General features: G+C 37.1%; 1 protein-coding gene across 1 annotated transcript; it reads left to right on the plus strand.

Annotated features, from left to right (window-relative positions):
• The first annotated feature begins 267 nt into the window (after positions 1–267).
• On the plus strand, positions 268–24,247 carry gnb1a (guanine nucleotide binding protein (G protein), beta polypeptide 1a). The gene is made up of 11 exons (XM_008318425.3): positions 268–666; positions 15,051–15,157; positions 16,049–16,087; positions 16,202–16,308; positions 17,680–17,743; positions 18,074–18,236; positions 19,484–19,550; positions 19,740–19,941; positions 20,487–20,703; positions 21,717–21,832; positions 22,068–24,247. The coding sequence occupies exons 2-10, from the start codon at positions 15,101–15,103 to the stop codon at positions 21,821–21,823; spliced, it is 1,023 nt and encodes a 340-aa protein (XP_008316647.1). The 5' UTR covers positions 268–666; positions 15,051–15,100; the 3' UTR covers positions 21,824–21,832; positions 22,068–24,247.
• The last annotated feature ends 54 nt before the right edge of the window (positions 24,248–24,301 follow it).

The raw sequence follows: 24,301 nt of genomic DNA on the forward strand, positions 1-24,301 counted from the left end.
AACTGGTACTCATTTTCAAAAGCACCAACAACTACTGTACCAGTGACTCTTCAGTTTACGGGTCTTTTGTTATGACTGAAGTTTTTCTGTTTCAACAATGTATCTTTTGGTTTGGGATTATTTTGAACCACTTAAGTTAAATGTTGAATTTTTGGTGTCCTGCTGCTACCAAAGATGGCAGTATTTCCTGGTCTTATGAAGTGGTCGCCGACCCTTTGCCGTACGTTGTGACGCTACCTTAACGTGGGGTTTCCCAGTGCTGAGTGCAGGGTTACCGCGCCCATTTCTGCTGTTTGATGGCTGGAGGAAGAAGCCACTGAAAGCCTGGCGTGAAGGAAGAAAAAAAGAGGGACGACTACTGTAGGAACGCCAAGAAGGGTTTTCTTTCTTGCTTAAAGTTGGAATTTGTCTTTAAAGAAGAAGAACCCACAAACAGGACTGTGTCGTGCATATTTGTGTCAAGAAAACACCGCCCTCGTCTCTGCGCCTCTGTGCCGGTGTGTCTCCATCCTCGGCGGCTGAAAACTGGGTTCGGGGAGTGCCGCTCCTCGGTAGCTACACTAGCTAAATCAGAGCGCCTGGGTGGAGTGAGAGGAGAGACGAGATTTTTTTGCTCTTTCCAGTCAATGTGAATTAAAAACGACGGACTCCCTCGACTGAAAGCGGGTAAGGATGATTTATTTGCAATAACACTGAGCTTTGGAAAAATGCATTAAGTGTCAGGGCGAAAAGGGTTAAATTGGGTTAGCTGCTGTTAGCCCACTGCTAGGCTAGTGCGAAAAGAGTGGGTGTGGGCCACTAATGGAGGAACCTAATATAATTTTAAGACGAATATATCTGTCAAACACTACACCGGTGAACATAGTTTACCACTAATAGGTTTTACTCTCAACATTACAGTCAATTATCGGTGCTTACGTTGTTCAGTGTGTTACATAGTGACAGCTCGAGAGGTTAGCCAGGCACCCCTTCTCTTCTACGTCCGGGTGTATCTGTCTCTATGGATAAATAAGCTGCCTACTTAAACTATCGGTTCTGGTTTGATAACGAATGTTCCCCAATAATGTGTGCATCTGCTTACATGCATTACATCAAGTTCCTCACATTGTTAATTTCAATGTTGGCCTACATTTTCCGCATCCCTAGGTTCCACAGAGGGGGAAATCAAGTCTGAGTGCTGGTGTTTATTAACAACTTAATCCAGGCCAGCTCGTTGTCATGATTATACACAGTTAAGGCTCTTGGAGTTTGCATACGTCAAATAAACGTAAAAATAGATTAGGATTGTCTTTTTAAATCTTTGGCATCATGCAATTGTCAAGTAAGCAGCAGCCAAAGGAGGGGAATCTAAAAATGGCCACTTCAGCAGCAGAATCGCTAACACCACCCCCACCGCTCGTTTCTGTAGCCAGTACATGCAGGAGTTGGCCAGTAGTGGCCTCATCCTACGGTTCTAGCCATATCACCTGATCATAATTGCTGTTATTGAGTACTTTTTATATTATAAGTGTATGCATTAAAACGCAGTGGAATAGATTGGTAGACTTATAAACGTAATGCAGAATGCCCCACAAGTAGGCACTAGTTTGACGAACCATTTTAAAATTGGCTTTACGGGCATTGTGGTGTGAAAACTAAAACGAAACTATCGCTGCTCTTGTATGACACAGCGTTAACGTTAAGTTTAGCCCGAAGAGTCACGGAGGGAAATAAGCAACTCTTACATCAAATTATTCCCACCAGTGAATAAAACCAACAATTAACAATTGTTACCCCAGATGATAATCTCAGCCATTCAAGTAAAACAACTGTACACACAGTTTGGCGTTAAGTTAAACATTCTATTTTAATGGGTTTAAAGGGAGATTCTAATTGGATTTTTTGACAATCTGTTTATTTCGATCACGGCTCTATTGGAGGTTAAGTTGTTAGCAGCTACAGACACCGAAGCCTTGCTGGGCCTCGCAGATCTATTCCGCTGAAACGACTACGCTGGGTCTGCGCTTAAGCCTCAAGGGCTAATCCAGCTCGTTGTTATTTGAATCGTTTATTCAACTACATTGTGTTTTAGATATTTATTCTATGAAATCCGATTTTAGGATGTGCTTAAGTTGCTGTCGCAGAAAGCGGAGCCGATCTCCTGCGCCTGCACTGAGGCAGCAAGATGAATGCAGCTGCGGCCGAGCCCTTAAGTTAGTTCCGATCGGTGGCGAATATTAAAAAAAAATGCATACATTTCTTAAAGAATACACGTAGCTTCTTGTTAAATCACCGTTTATTATTGTGGTTCGAAAATAGCTGCTTGAATACACGGTCCCATAAAGATTAATTCATTTTAGCCAGTGTGCCCCCTCCTTTCCTCCCTTCTTCCCTCCTTCTCTCCCTCTGCGAATGAATGGGTTCCTGTATTCAGGGCCCAGGCAGCTGCAATGAACAAGATGGCGTTCAAAGCCTTTTTCATCAGCTCTCTCTCGCAGACACACACAGACAGATGCCGAGCATCGGATGCGTCCAATCTTGGCAGGAAAGATTTCTTTGATATTTTTTTTTCTCACCACACAGTCGTAAAAACTGTGCAGGGTACAATATTGTTTTATTGAGGAAGGCATTTTCGTGTTTGAGGAATCTGAAGTATATTCGTAGGGCAACATGGTGGTGGAGGAGAGGGCTGGTATCTTTACAGATAACTAAAATACAAGACGATTGAGCATTTTGTGACCAAAAAATAAAAATGAGCCTAAATGTTTGTCTCAAGAATAAAAGTTTGATTATTTAATTTTAATTCGACACCACACATTTTAAATCAGTATCCCCCAAACTTTTTATACAGGGGTTATACTTTTTTACAAGTGATATGATGTCTGAAGTTACATGATAATGTATTCCCTACATAGAAGTATTTGGCAACTGACCAGTTTTAGAAATTATGTGCATATATAAGAAAAAACATTCTTATTTATGCACATTTTTTGCCAAATTATAGAGAAATCAGTTTAAGGTGCTTAATTTTAAGAAGCAAATTTTACATTATTAGCTACTAATATATCATCTGTGACAACTGTATCTAAAGAACATTTATCCCTGGGTTTATACTCAACAGTTTTTCAAGAGGTTGTGTTCAGACCTGAAACTGTCCCTTTTTAGTGTTTTTCTTAAATCCATTTGTTTGTAATTAGGGGTTCTCTGTTTACTTGTTTGTTTTTGTATTTGCAAGTACAAAATATGAAGAGGATTATAATCTCCATCAGTGGATTTTAGTCTTGGGGATTATATGGCTTTGGTCAGTAATTGCTGATCTGTGGTTATAATCTGATAGTACTGTACAGAAATGTCTGCATTTAGGCATGTCTACATTTGAGACCCTGCTTCTGTTTTTTTATACCCTTTTTTCTCTCTTGCATCAGTCAGCTATCACGGTTTCTACTAATAGTGTGGGAGATCAGTTGAATAATCACTGGTTGTGGTTTTGTTTATTTGTTTTATGGATTTCATGGATGTATGGATCATCTAGTGTGATACTTCCTGAGGAAAGCAACAGAAGACTATTCCTCATTGTTTCCCAAATATTCCCACTCATTTATGATTATGTAGCTTTTGGCACTATAAAGCACCAACTCCGGGCACAGAACGAGCCCAACAACAAAAACTAACCTTACCTCTAGGTTTCAGAACAAATGGATAATATGAATTAAAGAACTCTGCAAAATAAAATGGCCAGGTGCCATAGTTACTCTTCCCAATAGTTTTAATAAAGGGAACATTCTCAAAGTAACACCCTACAACTGTAAATTACCCCTAAACTATTTTCTTCTGTAAGTTGTGCCCTTAAGGAAAGTTCTTGAAGAACAACCAGAACAGCATCTCCACATGAACCTTTGCTCCACTGAACACAGTTCTCTCATTAACAATGCATTTTAATTTTAATGGACCATTAGTGGTGCCTTCTGGATTATGTCTTCCATTACTTTAAAGGTTCTGTATATTGTGGTTAAGCAATCTGGCGATTCTTTCGTCTCTGCTGTCAAACCTTCCCTTTAGAAATAGACTGGAACTATTTCAAAGAGGTGTGTTGCATCATTGGACATATACAGCATTCAAGATTGTGTAATTCTTCTCTACAGTGTCTCTACAGTTGATTTTTTTTTTTGGTAACAATAATTTGGTATTGAGCCTAACTCAATAGATTGTATATGAACATTTATGTACTTAGACACTAGTATTTTTGCACAATGACATGTTCATTTTTTTTATTTAGAGGAAACCCCCATGGCTACAAAAAAGCATGCTTTTTAAAAAATAATTAAAAATTACAGTATTGTTTAGTTTTTAGAAGCCTCAAAAATGACACATTTTAATAACATTGTTTGGAATGTCTTTTATTGACTAGGAAAATTTATTAAAGTTTTCATTAAGATACTGGTACGAATTAAAATTTCTAAAAGTATTACATTTGGCTCTCAAATTATTGAGACACCAGTTACACCATTGATAATTAATTGAGATTCATAACGCACACACATACATATATAAGTTAAAGAGATGCCACCCAAAATCCTGGCTCAAAAGTGCATATTAGTTTATGCAATTGCTGTGCATTGATGTTATTGATGTTTAGTTTTGGTTTCGACCAAGAATTTTAATTTTGTTGTTTATATATATATATATGTTCATATATATATGTTTATATATATATATATGAACATATATATATGAACTAATGTTTTGATCTGTGTGTAGCTTGACATTAGGTGCTGCTTTGTAACCAGTGGTTGTCATCACTCAGAAAATGTTTTGGCCAGTGTTTTGAATAGTCAAAGTAAATGGTACCAGAGCTGCTTAATGACCTGCACACAAAGCTGTCACCACTCGGGGACTGTAACACTGCCCAAGGCCTCAGCAGTGTTTTGCGTATGTCACTGTTTTTCTCTCTGCTTTGAATAAAGTCTGTCTACAGACCTATTTACATTCAGGTCTGAAAAATTTGACTGTCATGGAAAACATGACAATGCCTGAATCTAGAAGGCCATATAAAAAGACTGAGTCTATAAGTGAGATTATGCTTTTAATGACTTCTGGGGACAAGAAAGGCCACAGTCATTTCAGTGAAAGTTTAGAGAGGAAACACAGAGGAGAAACAATACTATAAATGCAATCAAGAGTGTATTTTGTCTGTCTTAAATAAAGACATCCTTTGACTTTCTTTTCTTTCCTTTTCCCTGATATTTTGAATCAGACTGCAGAATCTGATTGGATTTGCTCGTAGTTTTAATTTTATTTTCTGTAATGCCTGTAGGTTTTGTCTAACTGTTTTCTCTGTGGGACGGTTCAAAGTTAAATAGAAAAGTTAGAAAATAAATCCTGTAATAGCTTAATTGTTGTAATTAAGAGATACCTGTTCTTAACAATTCTCATAGTGATCTATAGTGACGATAGTAATTTTAGTTGAAGATGTTGAGATTTTAAGGGGATGACAAGGATAGACAGGTTTAGGAATAAGAATAATAATATAAATAAAGAATCCAATGTCAAGCAGTTTTGAGGTACATTATAGAGGCAAAGCTGAAGTAGTTTGGACTTCAGCTATGAAGACAATATCCTTATTGTGGGGAAAGAATGTTAGGATTGAGCTGTGACGTGAAATAAATTCCAGAGAAGAGTCATTAAAGAGAATGTTAGATGATTGGTTGATGTAACAGGAAAAGATTTAAGGAATAGCCTTGGGGGGGGGGGGGGGGGGGGGGGGGGGGTGTGTGTGAATGTATACATTTTTTGTGTTTGCTGTTTCCTACTACCCTGCTCTACTTTGTATGTCTTCTATCAGTTCTACAGCATAAACCTAGCTGAAAAATTTGCCAAGGTAAATGGGCAGTTAAAAAAATATACATTTAGTTTCAGTATTTGGCTTTAACTATCAAGTTATAGTTTGTTTTGATTTGTAAGCTCTATGTTTAAATATTACATATCTTTTTAAATCCAAATGCAGCAACAAGGTAACCGGAGACAATTAAATGACCAAAATCATATAATTGTGAGGTTGATTAATACATTATTCTTTATTACTTAAAATGCAGTTGATTGGGATAGTCTAACTGTTGTTGTGGAAGTACGAAGACTACTACTACTACATTGACTATACAGTACCCATTGCTTGTTGTCCAATGATGTGGGTGGGTTTTTGTGTCACTCCTTTGTGTCCTCTTAGAATATGTAGAAGTTAGAAAAATGTCATGGTGCATCTTTTAGATTAGATGACTTGTGCACAAAACTGGATGGAACATCTTGATCAGAACTGTGTCAGCTTATTTATACTTCTTTGTTGCCCCAAGACTTTGCTCCACTTTGAGCAGAGAGAAAATAGGCTATGGAGCCTAAGGCTTGTTTTCAGTTCAGACCTTCTTGAGTCTCATGTCAGGGTTGCTATCCATCCAACATGTTGCTAACACAAGGACGTGCATTAGGAGGTTCAACTGTTAATCACATGCCTTGTCCACTTATGTGGCCATTTTCTTTCACATTTGGTAAATTTTACCTTAAGAGATGGGATGTTTTTACGAGATAAGACTTTATTAATACTGCACCATGGGAATTTGTGTTCCTATTGAAGAGAACCTGACACCAGAGATGATATTTTTCTGTCTTGCCATGTTTCTCTGCAGCTGACACAAGTCAGACCTTCTCATTTTGATGATTTATTAGACCTATTTCCAGGAGTTTTGCATTTTTCAGAAGCAGTCATGTCACAGAATACATGTCTGCACTTTACCCCCCCAGGGCAATTAAATGTAATGTATCAGTTGTGTTCTCATAGCCATGTGTGTACTTTTTTGAGATTTTAAAATCAGATCACAGGGCTACAAAAAGGCAAACTTAATGTCAACATGACTAACACTTTAGGAAAACATACTACATGTTGTTGTCTAAGGCTACACAGGCTTGTAGTGTGTTAATCCATAATACAACATTTTTTTTATCCACTAAGCCCTTGTGACCTTTGTGGTAAAAACTTGACTCAATTGATCGGTGGCCAGAACAGTAAATTTGAACAATGATTCATTGTCACCCAAAAGATTTTCTTAACTGAAGAGATAGCAGCGGCAGCCCTCATGCACAACAAAATCCTCATGTGACACAAACACAAGATGGAAAAAAGTGTTTTTGATTATTAGAGCGAGAACTGCAATCTATGCTCCGTGTGTATACAAACACAGTTGCAGCCAATATTATAGGCTTTGGCATGTATTGACAGTAGTAACAGGCGCTAGAGCAGGTAAATAAATATTTTGTGCAAAACTATACCATGACATAAGAAGCTTACTAACTTTTTAGTTTTTGGCTACACGTTACTTTTTAGGTGAAATTACCTCATAATCAGCTTTATTAACCAAAGCTGTACGCATAATAAAAGCTGGCCTCTGATGCAGCCAGTTGTACAATTGTGTAGTGCAAGAGATGTGTCCAAATAATTGATTATTTTTTACATGAACATATCAAATATCATTAATACCTTCTGTTCCCTCTTATCATATTGCATAATAGTAGTGCTGTGGAATATCTCAGGTTTTTTATATATATTAATTGATATATTTCTAAATGAGATAACAGGACAATATTGATTGTATTAGCATAGTTTATTCTGTGTTAAAATGACAATACTGTACATTGGCCACAGGTTTGCATCTATATTTCCTCTCCCTCTTTTTTTGTCCCTACATACACAGCCTTCTGCCTCCATCACTTTCACTTATAAGCCCCCATCCCACCACCCCTCCACTTTCATCAACACTCGGCAACAAACAGCTATGAACTCGGGCTCACGTGTGACGGTGCTGTGCTACACACACACTTACTGAGGCACACAGTTGGCTCATGCCCATTGTTGTGTTTCTTAATACTGCCAATATACTTATTTGATTACATTTATACTATACACACTGACGTTGCAGTCTGTTTAATGCATTTCTAAATATATAGTGTTGAAATAACTTGTAAACCATTGTATAACGTGTGTAATGAGGGCTGTCAGGTACCATCAGATATTTGAGAATCTTTTGATTAGGTACTGAAACAGATCGTTTGGAGCATCTGTTTTTTTTTTCTAATGCAGGAAAGCATTTGTATTTCATATATTAGACAATTTTTTTGTATATACATTTTGATATTCTGTAGAGTGATCGCTGTTAATAACAGTGCCTTTGTGCCATTTGGCTTGTGGCTTAAACTTGCTTCTGAATTAATCTAATATGCTATAATTCCTGAGGGGAAACCCCAGTTACATCACAAAAAAATTATATTGAACTATATCAAGTATTGCTATTCAGCTAAAAAATATTGAGATATGACTTTTAGTCCATGATGCCCAGCCCTAGGTAATAGGTACAAGAGTAACAGTTCAGAATGTCACAGAACAAAAGATAAGAGACTTTGTGGCAGGTAATGGAGCTACTGTTCACCAAGTATATATTGTGTGTGTATATATATGTGTATATATATGTATATATATATGTGTATATATATGTATATATATATGTGTATATATATGTATGTATATATATATATATATATATATATGTGTATATATATATATATATATATATATGTGTGTGTATATATATATATATATATATATATATATGTGTATATATATATATATATATATATATACACACACATATATATATATATATATATATATATGTGTATATATATATATATATATATATATGTGTATATATATATATATATATATATATATGTGTGTGTATATATATATATATATATATATATGTGTATATATATATATATATATATATATACACATATATATATATATATATATATATAATCACGTTCCCACCACTCCCCAGTTAGGTCACTCATTGATTCTCTCAGTTTGCAAGATTAAAATAATGAAAAACTAAAAAAAGGTATTCTTGGTTATTTACACTGTCCAATTTGTTTTTGACTTATAGTGACACAGAATGTGATTCTTTAATACTGATGACCATCTGCAAGAGTAATACCACATAGAGGATGCTTTGTTGAAGAGGATAAAAAAGTGAGTGAGATTGAATGGAGCTTTTAAAACATATCCAGGAGCAATAGCCTTCTGTCCCCTTTTCCTGCATCATCAGCTTCCTTCTTTGTGACCTGGTTGTGTTGCAGCTGCCATTTACTATGCTTCACTTCCCTTCAGCACTTAGGTGCCTTTCATCCACCAACCAGACCAAAAAGCAGGGTATGAGATGCATTTAGGTTTACACTTGCAAAAGTCAGCTGAAAAATAAAACCAATATTTTGAAGTAAACATCTGTCAACTATATAAATCATTCTTGGCTTAATATTTTATCTTTGGGTATTTTCCCCTTTTCGATTGTTTTGCATTTTAATTAGAGCATATGAGCATAGAGTTGATCAAAAACAAGGTTGTGATAAATTGCACCTAATTGGGCCCACCAATACTTAATAATCTCTAAGGAGTTCACTAACAAAGCAAATTATTTCTGCCACAAGAATGTAATGGTAATGGAAAAACTATCAATAAATGAACACAGCTCATCAAAAGCCTTGACAATGATGTTGCTAAGGTAACTTGGTCAGTTATTAACTTTTACTATGATTTTAATCATAGACTGGGCAAGAGATGCTCTGCAAAATTTAATTAGGCTAACTTACTAAGGTGAACAAATGGTAGGAGCCTCGTAAATATTGCAAACAATTTCACTCAACTAAATGGAGAGCAAAAGATAAGTGCTTTTCTAAAAGCCCTTCCAGTTGTGTAGAGACTTGCAAGTAGCCCCAATGTCAGCTACATTTGTGTGTTTTTAGTTGTATTCCATCATACAGTTTGGGCATTGACCTAGATTCACCAGGTGTGACTGTTTATGTTAAAATTGTTTGAGCAATTTTACAGCAGATTTGATTTTTTTGCATTGTTTCTGTTTTTGTTAGATCGTATTGCACTTTTACAATATTGTTCTTGATTAGTTATAAAGCTCTTTCATTTTATATAGACACATTTGGCTGCAAAAGGGGATCTCTCCATCCAGGAGGTTGTCTGTAACCTATTGAAACTGATTGAGTAGTTCAAACTCTGGACTTTGGTAAGTGCAGTGGATACTGCAGAAACCACAGAGCAAATGTGTATTTGTAAAATGAGTGCTGTCGCCACATCCGCTCAATGTTTTGACAACGGGAAGAGAGAAGAAGAGCATAGCCAGGGGAACACCCTTTAAAAGGAAACGCCTGCCTAGAGAGGCTGTGCACTTGCATTGGGACGGAGGCAGTATGCTGGCACAAATGATCAATAGTCAAGTCTCTAGCACAGCCATCCCTTTGTAGACTAGCAAAAGCGACCAGCCCCATCTATATCCTGCTGTAGGTCCGTACTGTTCTTTTTCTAGTGAGAAGAAAGCCACAGACAGAATAACAGTCAATTGTAAAGGATAGCTGGTGAATAGAGTTATAAGGATATGAACCTGGTGGAGGGTGTGACATATGCTGTCCAGGCAGGAGGGTGTAAATTATTAACCCCACCTTCTCTCTCCTACAATTCAAACACAATCTTCTGTTATATCTAGGCGGAACAAAAGTGTGTGACTGTGAATCTGAAATCAAATCTGAATTTCTTTAGTTTAAAATTAGAAATGATACATTTGTTTCACATTTGTAGATAAAGGTAAATCAAGTTCTTGTAACTATATAACTTAACTAGTGATTCACCGAAATTAAAATTCTTGGCCGAAACTGAAATGAGGTAACCTAGGCCAAAAATCGAAATATCGAAAGAAATTATTATGCCAATTATTGGTACCACTGCATTTTTGGCTATGACTGTGTACCAAACCTCAATAAAATTAAGGCACTGCTATTTCATAAATTAATGAATAAATAATAAATTGATAATTGTCAAAGTAATTAATTGTTAAATGTCTAACAGAGAAATAATATCAACTGAACAGTCACATAGGAAGCTAGAACAGAATAACCCACCTATTATTATTTTTTGAGGAACACTCTTGCAGGTTCTCACAGAACACATCAGAAAACAAGGGTGCTTGCCCCTCATCTGGCACACTGCTCTCCTCCTGCTGTGTGCGCTACTTCGTGTCCATCGCGGCCCCGTTCATTTCTCGTGCGTAATGATCTTTAACGTGGATGAAGTTCAGTTCTGACGAATGCAGGGGATCCAAATAGATCTCAGTGAAATGTGTGCTGATAGACTCTGAATGTACTTTTCACCCCCTCTTGAAATTTCAGCATTACACGTTTTGCAAATCTCTATCTGGGGGTCTTTCTCAGATATATTGAAATACATCCACACCGAAGACATGTTGGTATTTATGGCATGCTGTTTTAACAAACACTAAGCTGGATATGTATTGCAGATATCTGACAAGCCCGTGCCGGCCGCGGTTTTTGCTTGCTTCATTATAACTTCCTGTTTTGGCTATGTTGTTTTGGTGATAAAAGTCTTTCAGCCGAAAACCAAAAATGCATTTTAGGGCCAATTATGGCCGAAAATCTTCGGTGGCTGAAAATTTGGTGCATCCCTTAACTATATAACTTACAAAGATATAGGGAATTGTTCATATCTTCACTGAACTGTGAAAACAGAAGTGGGTTTAGATATATATTAGCTGTATATTTGTGGTAGTATAAAAATTAAGGACTTGTTTAAGCACCACAGCACCGGAGGGAAAAATGCCCTTTCCATGTAAAATTTCAAGTCATGTTGCTAAGTATTTCAGAAACAACTGTAGGCCTCGTGTGTGATTTGATGCTGGTAGTTTACAGTGGCTGGTCTTCCTTCACTGTGGGCTTATGTTGCAACTCCTCTTACAAATGTCCTCTGCTTGTTCACTGTCATTAGTATAATCTGTCTCAGTCCTTCAGCCTGACTCCTTTGCCCCTATCCTCTTGTTCATAGAAAATCTGAATACCTGCCCAACTTCTTCGGACACAAGGGTGGAGTCTCTCTGCTTCTTTGATTTGAATGTATACCTTCATCCCCATCTTTGTAGCATTTTGCCAGCCTTTTTTAAGTTTAAATTTAAATGAACAAATCTCAGAAGTGGTATTTTAGTTATTAAAGCATTTACTTCCTGAATATAATTTTGTTAACTAATTCACTGTATAAAGCAACACCTACAGAAAACTACTGAAAATCATATTATAAAGCACAGCAAAAGAGAAACACCAACACGGTGCATTTGTGTTTTAAATCAAACTACACTTCCTCTCTCCTGACTGCGCTGTGCTCGAGATGTCGGTGCTGATAGGAGTGGCTGGAAAAATGTGAAGTCTGCTTCCCCCTCCCCTCTTCTTTTCTCTTCCTCCTCCTTCTCCTCCCCCACCACCTCTCTAAAAATAGCTTGCAGAAAGAGAAGGCAGTGAAGTTAAGGCTGGATCTGTTGGGCTGCCAGTGGTTTCACACCCACCACCAACACAAGAGAAAAATAGTCCTTTGAATCACACCTCTATTACTAATAGCCAGTAAAATGCAGTTCCCTTTTTATCTATGTCCGTGGTGATTAGTTCAAGGTCTAATTTTTTTTGTGGGTGGGTTATAGTCAGACATTTTTGTGCTATGAGGCTAAAGACAAACACTTGTAAATTAATTTCCCACAGATCAGTAAGAACCCACAATTTTAGAAAGGTTTTAAACATGTAAGAGTGGAATGTTCCAAAATGTCAGCACAAGTCCCTAAAGCAAGAGAAATGAGCATTGCTACAGGAGAGATATGGAGAGTGTGTAAAAGGATTATAGGCTGAGAACAGTTTTTGTTACCAAATATTACTTTATGTAACTTCATAAATTAGGATGCCTATCCTATGTTTACATTGACTAAAGCTAACACACTAATATTTGAAACCATTTTGCGAGGGTCCTGCCACTTAGTCAGTCAAACCCCTTTCTCGAATACTTGGATTAAATGGTTTATTTGCCATCCAAGTATGACAACAACTTTACAAAAACTCGAAATTACTAGTCAACTAACAGATGTATTCAAATACTTAAGGTAAGTGAACTATTTTTTTTTTTGGTGCTAACTGCGGGTAGGAAACTGGGCCAACAAACTATTGCACTAGCTGTTTTATCGACATGCATTAAACACCTAGGTATAATGCTAGCAGTTAGTCCATGTGTTCTCTGCATTTTGTTGCAAAACAGCCTTTTCTTTATTAAAAAGGTTTACCACAAAGTCACAAGCAGTATCTGACCAGACAAATAGTTTGTCAGTGCTCTGCAATTCAACACAAATCCAATAGGTCATTGCATTAGTTGAATTTTTAACAGTATAATTTAGACCAGGAACCAAGGGGAGTTCATCCATTGCTTAATACTTCGAATTTTTGATTTATACTACCTGGCCCTCTTTACATTCTTGAAGACATATTTTTTCTTCATTTTGTTGTGGTAGTGGTTGCAGTTGTTGAAGCGAACTTGTTCAGCATGTATAAACAGGAGAAAAAATTAAAGATGTTAAAAAGCTTCTTAGGTAAGCTATAAAACATCTTAGAGAAAGTAAGCTTGTCAAGCTGCCTACTAAATGACCTCAATAAATGAGATTGTCTACAGTCATATTAAAACAAGATTGTGTTAGAATTGTCGTTTGCTATACATATCAACATAACTTATGCTCGTATTAAGATTGAGTTAAATTACCTTCCTATCCGAAAACTAAGTGAGAGTTGGTGATTAATATTACAAGAAGAGATTTTTTTTATCACCAAGATTATGGCGTTAAGGAGCCTTGCGTAGACTCATTTGTCAGCAGTAGCCAATCAGGTGACAGGTAGGTACAGGCATGTCAGACTCTTGAAGGACAGGATGTCCATTCAGGTGTTGACACTCCCCAGGACGAAGGACTTACACTCAAATCCAGGCAAACAGAGTGGTAAGATTTTCTTGTAGTACTAATATTGGAATTGTAAAACTAAATAGAGCTAGTTGCGGTGTGTTGTTGTTAGTCCCTAAATTCTGAATGTTTGAATAAGTGGTTTCCATTGTAAAAGAGAAAATTGTTATAAAAGCGAATGATTCTTCAATATACTAAGCAGACACTACAAACAGTTATCATTTTAGGGAACGCTCTTGAAATTTAACTTGTATACTTTTTTTTTAAGGTGTCTTTTCTTGTAACAAGTTTCATAATCTTTTTAATGGTGACTGCAAACTGGAATTGTGATTAGCATGGTAATCAAAGGATGTTTTTGAGGCCTAAACTAAGTAGTTGTTAACTTAATGTATTCATCTTTTTTACAATGGATGGTGAAAGTGTAGGATAGTTTGAAATGTCAAACCAAGGATTGAGGTCAGCTGGATAGCCGCTTCTATTAGGATCATCAGCAGGTTTTGTCTTAACCGGATTTTGCTAGAGGAGCTGAATCAACTGTGTCCCTGGATTACAGGAGTGACATTGGAGGAGAGTTTAGAGTGTCTGGAGGCAGTGGTCTTGATAGGGCTCTGAAGGTTCTGCACAGTTGAACTTCTAGGGTTGAATTAGTGGCTGAAACCACAAGCTGATATCTGCTCCTACATGTTTTTTTCTACATCTGGACTATAAACTCTTGCTGCAGTTTGACAGTACACGAGGGGTATCATGTTTGATCATTTTCACTAATTCTGGTGAACAATGTTTATTAGCTCTTTATTTTGGCGAGATAATAAACCAAAGAATTGCAGCTGTTTGTGTGAGGAAAAAAAACAAATACAGCATCTTCCTTAAGATTAATGTCTTAAGCCTAAAGTGGCTGCTTAGTGCTTGTTGCTAGGTAACAGTTTCAAGCTGGCAAGGATGATTCTCAGGCTGTCTAGAAAGTGTTGGACTGTTGCAGCTCTCCTTTTTTTCTGGGCCTGTAGTATGAGGTTCTTCCCCAGCAGCAACAGTGTGTTAAATAACCATAATTTGTCATTTTAATCAACAATGATTTGATGTATTTAAGAGCTAGAAATAATAAGCAACATTTACTGAAAAACTGCTTCTTTTTTTTAATTAGAGCTTGACCAGTGTGGTGTTAATGTCGAACATTTCTTTATTTGTCTGCAGATCAGCAAGAGTCTAGGCGGCGGAGCGAAGCACACCAATAGCAGAGGAAAATGAGTGAACTGGATCAGCTACGCCAGGAGGCTGAGCAGCTCAAAAACCAGATCAGAGTTAGTCCTGCACTCTCTCTGTTACAAAATGTTTTTCATTTTAAAAGTTCACACCGTATGTTTATGTGAAACATGTAGCCAAGATGACCATGGTGTTTGACTTTTTCCATTTTTAACTTATGGTTAATGCAGCACTTTAAAGTGATCTGTTAATACATGTGCAGCAGTTGTCTGGGGCAAATTTTGACATAATGATAAAACGTTTTCACTGTTGCATTTAAATATATAACACAATTGAAGCAAGTTCTGGTCATTATGCATACTAGTCGATGTGGCTAGTCAATTATTTAATTTCAAACAAACAAAAAACATAACAGTCAAGGTGATTGCTCTGATATTTAATTTACACCATTACAGTGTATTGTAACCAACTCCATGCTGCACAACCTTGAGCAGATGGTCACGTTACTCACGGCCAATAAATTTTCTGTTGTTTAAACCAGCAAAAGAAAAATATATTCTGTAGACAATTTGTCTACTTGCCTCTACGAGGTTAGATCACGGCAAAGTCTAGATTAATTGATTCATAAGGAATCTGTTTTGTAAATTATTTTTAAATTCTAGCTTAGAAATATACTAACATTGCTACATAAAGAGAAGTAACGATGATGATAAGTAATGATAAGTATGATGAGAACAGTTGATGGAACGTCTGTTCTCTTAGTAAAGTTATTTTTGTTCACCTAGGTCCACCTACATTAAAGCTGATGTTATATTAAAAGCAAAATTGGTCTGGTCATACCCTGCCTGTAGCAAATGCACTTTTGATGGGTTGAGTTTCATAGCTTCTATAATCTGCACCAAAACTACAAACTTCAAGCAACATTGATTCTGTAAATTTAAGGCATTTTGATTCACCTGTTAAAAAGATTTAACTGAGTTGTTTTTCAGGATGCCAGGAAAGCGTGTGCGGATGCTACCCTGTCTCAGGTAAGTTCCCTTTAGTTTTTCTTGTTTTGTGTGTAGCCCTCTACATACGTCGAAATTCTTGAATCTAAACATTTTTTTATGCTTCCTCTCTTTTCTTGTCTTTACCATCTTCAGATCACAGCTAACATTGACCCCGTTGGGCGAATTCAGATGCGCACTAGACGGACACTGAGGGGTCATCTGGCTAAAATTTATGCCATGCACTGGGGCACTGACTCAAGGTACTGTCTTTCATGCTTGTACTTATTGTAGAATATTAATTATAAAAGGTTGGCTTCATGACTATTAATTTGTTTAACTGCTCACTCTTGTGTTCCAAACCCACAAACCAATAGTCCTCTGTCTTTTACTTCTTGAGTTTATGTTCTATGTTGTGGGTCTGTGTCTGCTCTGTTTGTGTGCATTGGGGGTTGGGTATGTGGGTAATGAAAATACTCAAAATGGAGCCAACCTTTGTCAGGTCTGTTCATGCTGAGGGCCATGGTGTTTTAAGCAACACTCCCCACTTTATGTAAAGCAGTTCCCCCTGGAGATATACACACCCCTCACCTCAGCAACCAGCAAACTAATGACTGAGGTACCACTGTGTGTCAGTCCACAGAGAGGTCATTGCAAACTGCTATGTCACCTCCTGATCCTCTGTCAGGGAAAAGCTGCACATGCCTGTCAATAGTTAGTTATTTTAAACAACAATTTTCATCATATTTTGCTTATCAACAATTACCCTGTTTATGGTTATGCCAACTAATAAACAAATTATATTTTTGATAAGTTGTAGGACTGGGAAACATCACACTGTTGATCGCCACATCTAAACCAAAAGCATCTAAATGATACTGTAACCTGAGAGATAAGAATTTCCACCTGTTGTCACAAAACTGCTCCAAACAAATCATTTTCTTTTTAACTCCTCCCCATCATCCTAATGTGTGTCGTTCATGTGTAAACTCTTAACAACCTTTGTCCAAGGGTTTCTTGTTTTACTCACATCCCTTACCAGAACCTACAGTCTAATTGGACCTTAATAACGTTGGCCCTAGTTTGGACAGTAAGTTCAAACCTCTCTGGTTTTTTCCACTGCAGTGACTGTGCTCATGCACAGTATATATGCTGCTGACTGCCTGGTAGTTAAGATTTGCAAAGTCCCAGCAGGCACTGGTGTGCTCACTCTTTTTCCTTTGTGCATTGGGACTTTCACTGTGGTTACTCTTTGTTGGATTCGCCCAGATAGCACAGACAGACAGAGAGGCACCTGAAAGTCCTCGCTGTAAAGAGTGGCTCCTAATGAAACCTACATTGAATAAGCAGTGTTTGCTTGCTGTTGTGAATTACCTTAAGTATTTATTTTGAAAAATGCTCTCGTATTGGAGAAATTAATAACAGGATCTAAATTTTTGCTGTTCATCCTTACACTGTGAGGACAATGGAATAACATATGTAAACATAATCACTGAATAATAAGAAAATCCTCTAATTGTATATTTTAGTATTAAACGATGTATGTGTTTCCGCTGTTTTTGTCTGAAGCTCTAATGGGCTTCAAGGTAGTTTTAAACTTACTCCGTAGCTCATCATTACTTTCCTTTTGTTAGGCTTTTGGTCAGCGCCTCCCAGGATGGTAAACTCATTATTTGGGACAGCTACACCACAAACAAGGTACAACAGAATCTCACAATTTGTATGTTTTACTCTTTATGCTTTTTAATGCATTTTTGTTTAAATTGCTTATTTTTATTATATAAAAACGTGACTTTGCATTTCTAATGCCATGATGCCAGACCTAAACCGCAGTCTTTTCTTTTTGCAATGCTGGGTTAATTTTACTGTCAATTTGCGAGTGCCTGAGGTCATTGAGTAAGGATATTTATAGTTAGCATTGTGCCCTTGAAAGGTTAAGTAAATATTGTGGACAGACTTTGCCACCTGCCCTCCTCTTTCTCTCCCATCTGTCAGTGTATACTATCTCATATCAAATCTTCCTTCCAGGTCCATGCCATCCCACTGCGCTCCTCTTGGGTGATGACGTGCGCCTACGCCCCTTCTGGGAACTATGTGGCCTGCGGAGGCCTGGACAACATCTGCTCCATCTACAACCTGAAGACCCGTGAGGGAAATGTCCGTGTCAGCCGTGAGCTGGCTGGGCACACAGGTGAGCTGGACACATCAGATTTCATCTAACCTTTTCTGTGTTATACGTTCACTTTCTTTTAAATGTCAGAGGAACTTGTGAATAGTTCCTAATTGTTCATTTGTTATTAAAATTGATACATAGTTTTATTTAAAACAGATGAAAGTGAATTATTATTTGTCATTGTGACACATAGAGATACAGATAAAAACTCTGAGTACTAAAAAGAAAACTGAGTAGACAGTCATTTTTGTTTTTGGTTGGCAAAATGAAATCTTTTCTTATCAAAAAAAAAAAATTAAATTCTAACTTTTGGTAAAATGTATATTAAGTGACGTTTTATAGCCTAGACGGGCTCATCCGTTCTCATACATGTGAGAGAGAGCATGAAGTACGATTGTTGACATTACTGGGCATGTGCGTCCTGATGTAAACAGGAAGAAGATCTATTCTGCACTTGTTCCAGAGTTGCAAAAACGGCCATAGTGAAGTAATAGGGATTTTCCACCATTGATGGCAGCTGTGCAAATGAGAACCAATCAGGAGCAAGTGTGGATGACTTTCAGTCAATCAGAAGTCCAAGATAAAATTCAGCTAAAATAGCAACAGCTGTTGAACTTTATCACATTCCTTATTTGCCAGATGTGGAATTTAACATAAAAGGTTAATATTTACCATCAAACTGCTCTCCATTGGTAATTGCCATATACACAGAAATGCATTAAGGATGCAAGTTGAAATATATAACAGTTCAATACATTCTGTAAGCTTAGTCATAGTTTGTTTAAGATGGGTTGGCAGTTTATTGGAATACATTGAATATTAGTATTAATAGGTAGTCATTAACCCTTCTAAATAGTAACTGTTTACAATTTTATTGGTTGTTTTTTCATATTTAACTATAACATGGCATCTAGCTGAACCATATTCCTGCTCTGACTAATGAAATGTTGTAGACAAAGAGCATTCATCTGATCACTGTCACATGATACAGGAAGTGTGTCAGCATTTTAGTTCTAGTTCCCTCACTGTAGGGAGGGGAACACACACTATAGCACTCTGTAAAAGATGAACCATGAAAGAAAGAAATGACCTATTAGACATGTAATATTTTTATCCTTCCTGACAGATTTAGTTCATTATTCTCACACCCAGGCCACTAGCTCTCTCTGAGAATTGCTGTTGAATTAATATTTGTTGCTGATACTTTTATTAAAAAAAATCTGTCACAAATGAGAGTTTTCAGTCCATGTGTTTGGTTCCTACAGGTTACCTGTCCTGCTGTCGCTTCCTGGATGACAACCAGATTGTTACTAGCTCTGGAGACACCACCTGGTGAGTTTTCAAACTGCACTCGACAAAAACAACCACAACATAAAATAAAGGGCCTTGGAGAAGGTAACATTTAACTAAACGCCAATATATTAAGTACATCCTCTTTTTTTTTAATTAACAATCTAAAATTTGCTCTGAAAGTCTTACACTGCAGATGTATCTGATGATGGTCACTCTGCTCTAACACAGTGCTCTGTGGGACATTGAGACCGGTCAGCAGACAACTACATTTGCCGGTCACACCGGTGATGTCATGAGCCTCTCGCTGGCACCTGACACCAGGCTGTTTGTGTCCGGAGCTTGTGATGCTTCAGCCAAGCTCTGGGACATCAGAGAAGGCATGTGCCGACAGACCTTCACTGGCCACGAGTCAGACATCAATGCCATCTGCGTAAGGCCACACTCACAAATGCATGCACGCACACACACACACTTTCCCTGTTGTTTATTCGGCATCACATTTCTAGACAGTAAACTTAACTTGAGAGAAGTGTGATCCTTAGAGGAACAAGTTAGTCTACAAGTATAATCACATGTTCACAAATGAGCTGCAGATAAAGATGCACATTGTTAAAGTCTGGTGTGTGGACTGTTCCACTGCATTTTGAACTTTTACTCCTGTTTTATTCTTTGTGTACATCCATTTTTATTGTTGTGTATTACTACTTCATATTTGATCATAGCAGTGTATACAACCAACACTTATTACTACAATGTCTGTTATAAAACTATTTTAATAACATGATGCTCCATACTTGGCTTTAAAAGCACAGATAAAATGTGGCTACTAAAAACTACACATCTAAGACTTCAACATAATTTTGGGTCACATTAAAAACACGTTCTATTTTTCCTACTGTCTTACAAGTTTGAGTAAAAGATGCATTTACAATAGTATCTTCAAATTAAAAACATCTATCCCCACATTCGTTTCAGTTCTTCCCCAACGGCAACGCCTTTGCCACAGGCTCAGACGATGCTACCTGCCGGCTCTTTGACCTGCGTGCTGACCAAGAGCTGATGGTTTACTCACATGACAACATCATCTGTGGCATCACCTCTGTGGCGTTCTCCAAGAGTGGCCGTCTGCTGCTGGCTGGCTACGATGATTTCAACTGCAACGTCTGGGACACTTTGAAGGCTGACCGTGCAGGTAAAGGAGATGGATTATCATGCATTACATCAAGTATTGAAACAGCACCTGTTGGATTAAGAGTGTAAATATCAGACATGCAGTTATAGGATCACTAACACAAATACAGAGTGCTGCCTTAGGAATTTAACAATTAGACAAAAACAGGGTTAGGCGTTAAGAGGCAGCGCAACTAATGTGCTAAGTAGGGATCAGTTTTTAAAGCAATGTGAATTATGATCAAACTCTTTAGAATCAAGTTCTGTATAAAATAGTGTAAAGTGAAGCAGTAGCAAATAACAGATATGAGAAGTTAGACGCTTTACGGATCAGTATTTTTTCAATTAATGTCAAGCTGTTATTGATTAGAGATTGTATTGTTTTTTGTTCAGGCCTGTGCAAAATTGATTATGCCACTCCTAATCTGACAACATTTGAGTTGTTCAAGAAGAGTCGCAGGGCAGAGGTCACTGTTCCACCAGTGGAACAAATAAATGAAAGATTGAAAAGAGCGAATGGCTACTCAGAAGGAAGTGCCTTAGAAGGGAAATGATAATTAGGGAATGATAATTTCTGTCTATTAGGAAAACAAATTGGGGGTTTCTTTGATTATTTTATTTTCATCTCAGGGGTAGAAATACAGGTGTAAAAGGCACTAATGCACATTTAGAAGATGAGCAGGCATCACATCCTCCAGCAGTGATGAGCCCCTGTGGAGGCATGAATACTTTACAGCTATTGACATAGTGGGACAGGGTTCAGAGGAGACCCACCTCTGAGCTGGCTGTTTCAAATTCAGTATTCAGACAGAAGTTCCAACTCTGACATGACGTGTTGGTGCCTGATTTAATTAAAACAGAAAAATCACACTGGCTCACACAGCACAATTGTCCAAAAATCATCGATGTAGATGAGGTTTGATTCTGAGATGGTGGCAACGACTATGTTTGAGTTCATAACAAAGCATCGCTTTGTCTTGTCCTTCAGACAGACCAGGGTTTGTACAGTTTGTCATACCTCACTCTTGTGTCCAGGTGTCCTGGCTGGTCATGATAACCGGGTGAGCTGCTTGGGTGTGACTGATGACGGCATGGCAGTGGCAACAGGGTCCTGGGACAGTTTCCTCAAAATCTGGAACTAGAGTCTGAAGGTAAATTGAAAGTTTAGCTGTTGTCTCCTATTGCAGGCAATGTAGTCTAATTAATTATGAGTTTGTAACGACCGCCATCTGGTGGCGGTTATTGAAAGTGCATGTGCAATGTAGATATAAAATCCCTTGTTGCCTGTAACATAAAAAGGAGAACAAAAACTTGGCACAAGATTTATGGAAATTGGTGTTTTTGCCTCCAGAATATGTGAATTAACCTATTTCTTTTTCCTCCTAGATGGCATCCGGACTCCAAAGTTGATCAGAACACCATTCCAAAATCACCATGTTCAATTTTATTGCATATCCAATCTTTTCAAAAACAAAAAGGAAAAAAAAAATCACCATGATACTGACTCCAAACACCCCTAAAAACTATCAAGGGCAAAAATTCTCTCTCTGTCCCTTTTCTCACCCCCTCTCATTTAAAAGAGCACAAATGTCTGTCATTCATTCCGCTACATAAACTGAAAAAAAAATAAATAAATAAATAAAAGATTGAGGAAATAATTGTTTCTAAATGGAGGGGAGGGAAAAGTGATTTCTCCCATGATCCTGGTCTGATATTGTAGTACGTGATTATTAAAACACAAGTGCGCACACACACCTCACCACCACAACCACCACCACCATCACCACCATGAAGCAAACATGTCCTCGTCCACAGGTCAGGCGTGAGTGAAGGTTATTACACGACAAGATCTAACTCTTGAATAGCTTTTTGTTTCTTTTTTCAGTTTGACTTTTTTGTGAAAGAGAAGCAGTGAACTGTCATTTACATGTCAAAAACGAGGATCAAAAGCTTTGTTTTATCACAGTCTTTACACATTCAAGAGAATGTTTTTGTTTTTTAAGTCAAGAACTAAAACAAAGTCCAGATCACGTCTCTTTTTTATTATTAACCCAGCTTTATCCCAACCACGTGAGAACAAAAGTGAGAGAATTAGAGATTCAACAACAGGGAGTCCTCACCGCCACCTCAAGGCCCTTCTGTATATTAAGTCCCATCTTACTTTAATTGTTTCTTTATTTTTATTCCTCCAGTGTAGTCCACAAATCTTTGTTTGCACAAAAATTAAAACTTTGCATATATAGGATAATGTCTAAATAAAATTTAAAAAAGTTAACTAACCAAGCACATGCTGTTTATGATAATGAATGCTCGTTTTTAAAACGAAAAACAAAAAAAAAAAAATCAAAAAGCATTTTAACCATCCTTACACTTTTTGTCTGGCGGCAGTGTAGAAGAAATAAATGAAGATTAACCCATCAGAACATCGTAATTCAACCCACCTCCCCTGTTTTTCCCCTTTTTTTCTTTTCTTTTAAATTTGTAATTGGCCTGGTTTTTCCAGTTTTGGCCCGGTTGCGACCGGGACGTTTTCTCTCCTAGCAGAGGTGCCCATTCCGTGCTTGGAAATGCAGTTATTACTCTGTGAATGACATGTTGTATAAATCAATGTTTGAAAATAATGATATTGAAAACTTTTTAAGTTAAAAACGTTGAAAAAAAAACAAAAAAACAAAGATTTTGGTTGTCTGCCATGGGTGGGATATCTCTTAGAATCGCATGCTGTAGAATTGCTTAAAAAGGTGCATATGGAATTAAGTCCTTTTGATGTTTTTTCTTTCAAGAAAATAACCTGTTGAATATATCAATACAATGGTATTTATATTTTTTTCTTCTTTTGTCTTTTCTTTGTTTTATTTTTCCTTGTTTTCGGCGACTCTGTGCATACCTGATTCAACTCAAATGTCAAAGCTATGCACCTGAGAAGCGAAAACCCTGCAACACAAACGGTTACTTGGTCCACACTTGGGAGGGATTCAACAAAAATCGAGAAGACACGCAAATATTAAAAAAAAAAATTGTACACATATACATTGATTCACCCGTATATACACAACAATCTCAAGCGGAACAAATAAAATTGTCATTCCTACTGTAGCAAACACAAATTCCACAAGAAGAAACATTTTATAACATTTAACATTTTTTGTCCTTTATTAAAAAATATCTAAAATCTTGCAGCATCTGAATGGCAGAACTTTCTGTTGTTCCCTTCTCCTTGTAAACAAGAGATGCTCTTTCTTTAGCAGTAGTGACATTTTTTCCATTCTTGTTTTATTTTTCTCTGCGACATTCTGTACAAAAAATGTGCTGTAATTGTGCGTTAGGCCTGGAGTTGGCAAAAAATAAAATGAAATAAAAATAATAAAAATTTATTAAAATTCCCTTATCTTTTTCTCTTTCTCCGTCAAATAACTGTAGAGCTCTGCACCCCCCCACTGTTCCCTTTTCACCTTTTGTATTTAATTTTAAAGTCAGTCAGTGTACAACCGAAAGCTGGATGCAAGATAGAAACTATATTAAAATGTACTGTTATTTAAGATGTAATAAAAAGCAGTTTGAGATGACCTACTGTGTTGAGTGTGATTCACTTAGAGAGGTTCCCACTGAAGCTAGAATGT

This window comes from Cynoglossus semilaevis, chromosome 10 (assembly GCF_000523025.1).
Source record: "Cynoglossus semilaevis isolate Cse_v1.0 chromosome 10, Cse_v1.0, whole genome shotgun sequence".
NCBI classification, from domain to species: Eukaryota; Metazoa; Chordata; class Actinopteri; order Pleuronectiformes; family Cynoglossidae; genus Cynoglossus; species Cynoglossus semilaevis.

Excerpts from the sequence above, each read along its gene's own strand:
- gnb1a (XM_008318425.3), top strand. The coding sequence starts at position 15,101 with ATGAGTGAACTGGATCAGCTACGCCAGGAGGCTGAGCAGCTCAAAAAC. Across the intron at positions 15,158-16,048 it reads AGCTCAAAAACCAGATCAGA|GATGCCAGGAAAGCGTGTGC; the intron begins GTTAGTCCTGCA and ends GTTGTTTTTCAG. Across the intron at positions 18,237-19,483 it reads TGAGCTGGCTGGGCACACAG|GTTACCTGTCCTGCTGTCGC; the intron begins GTGAGCTGGACA and ends TGGTTCCTACAG.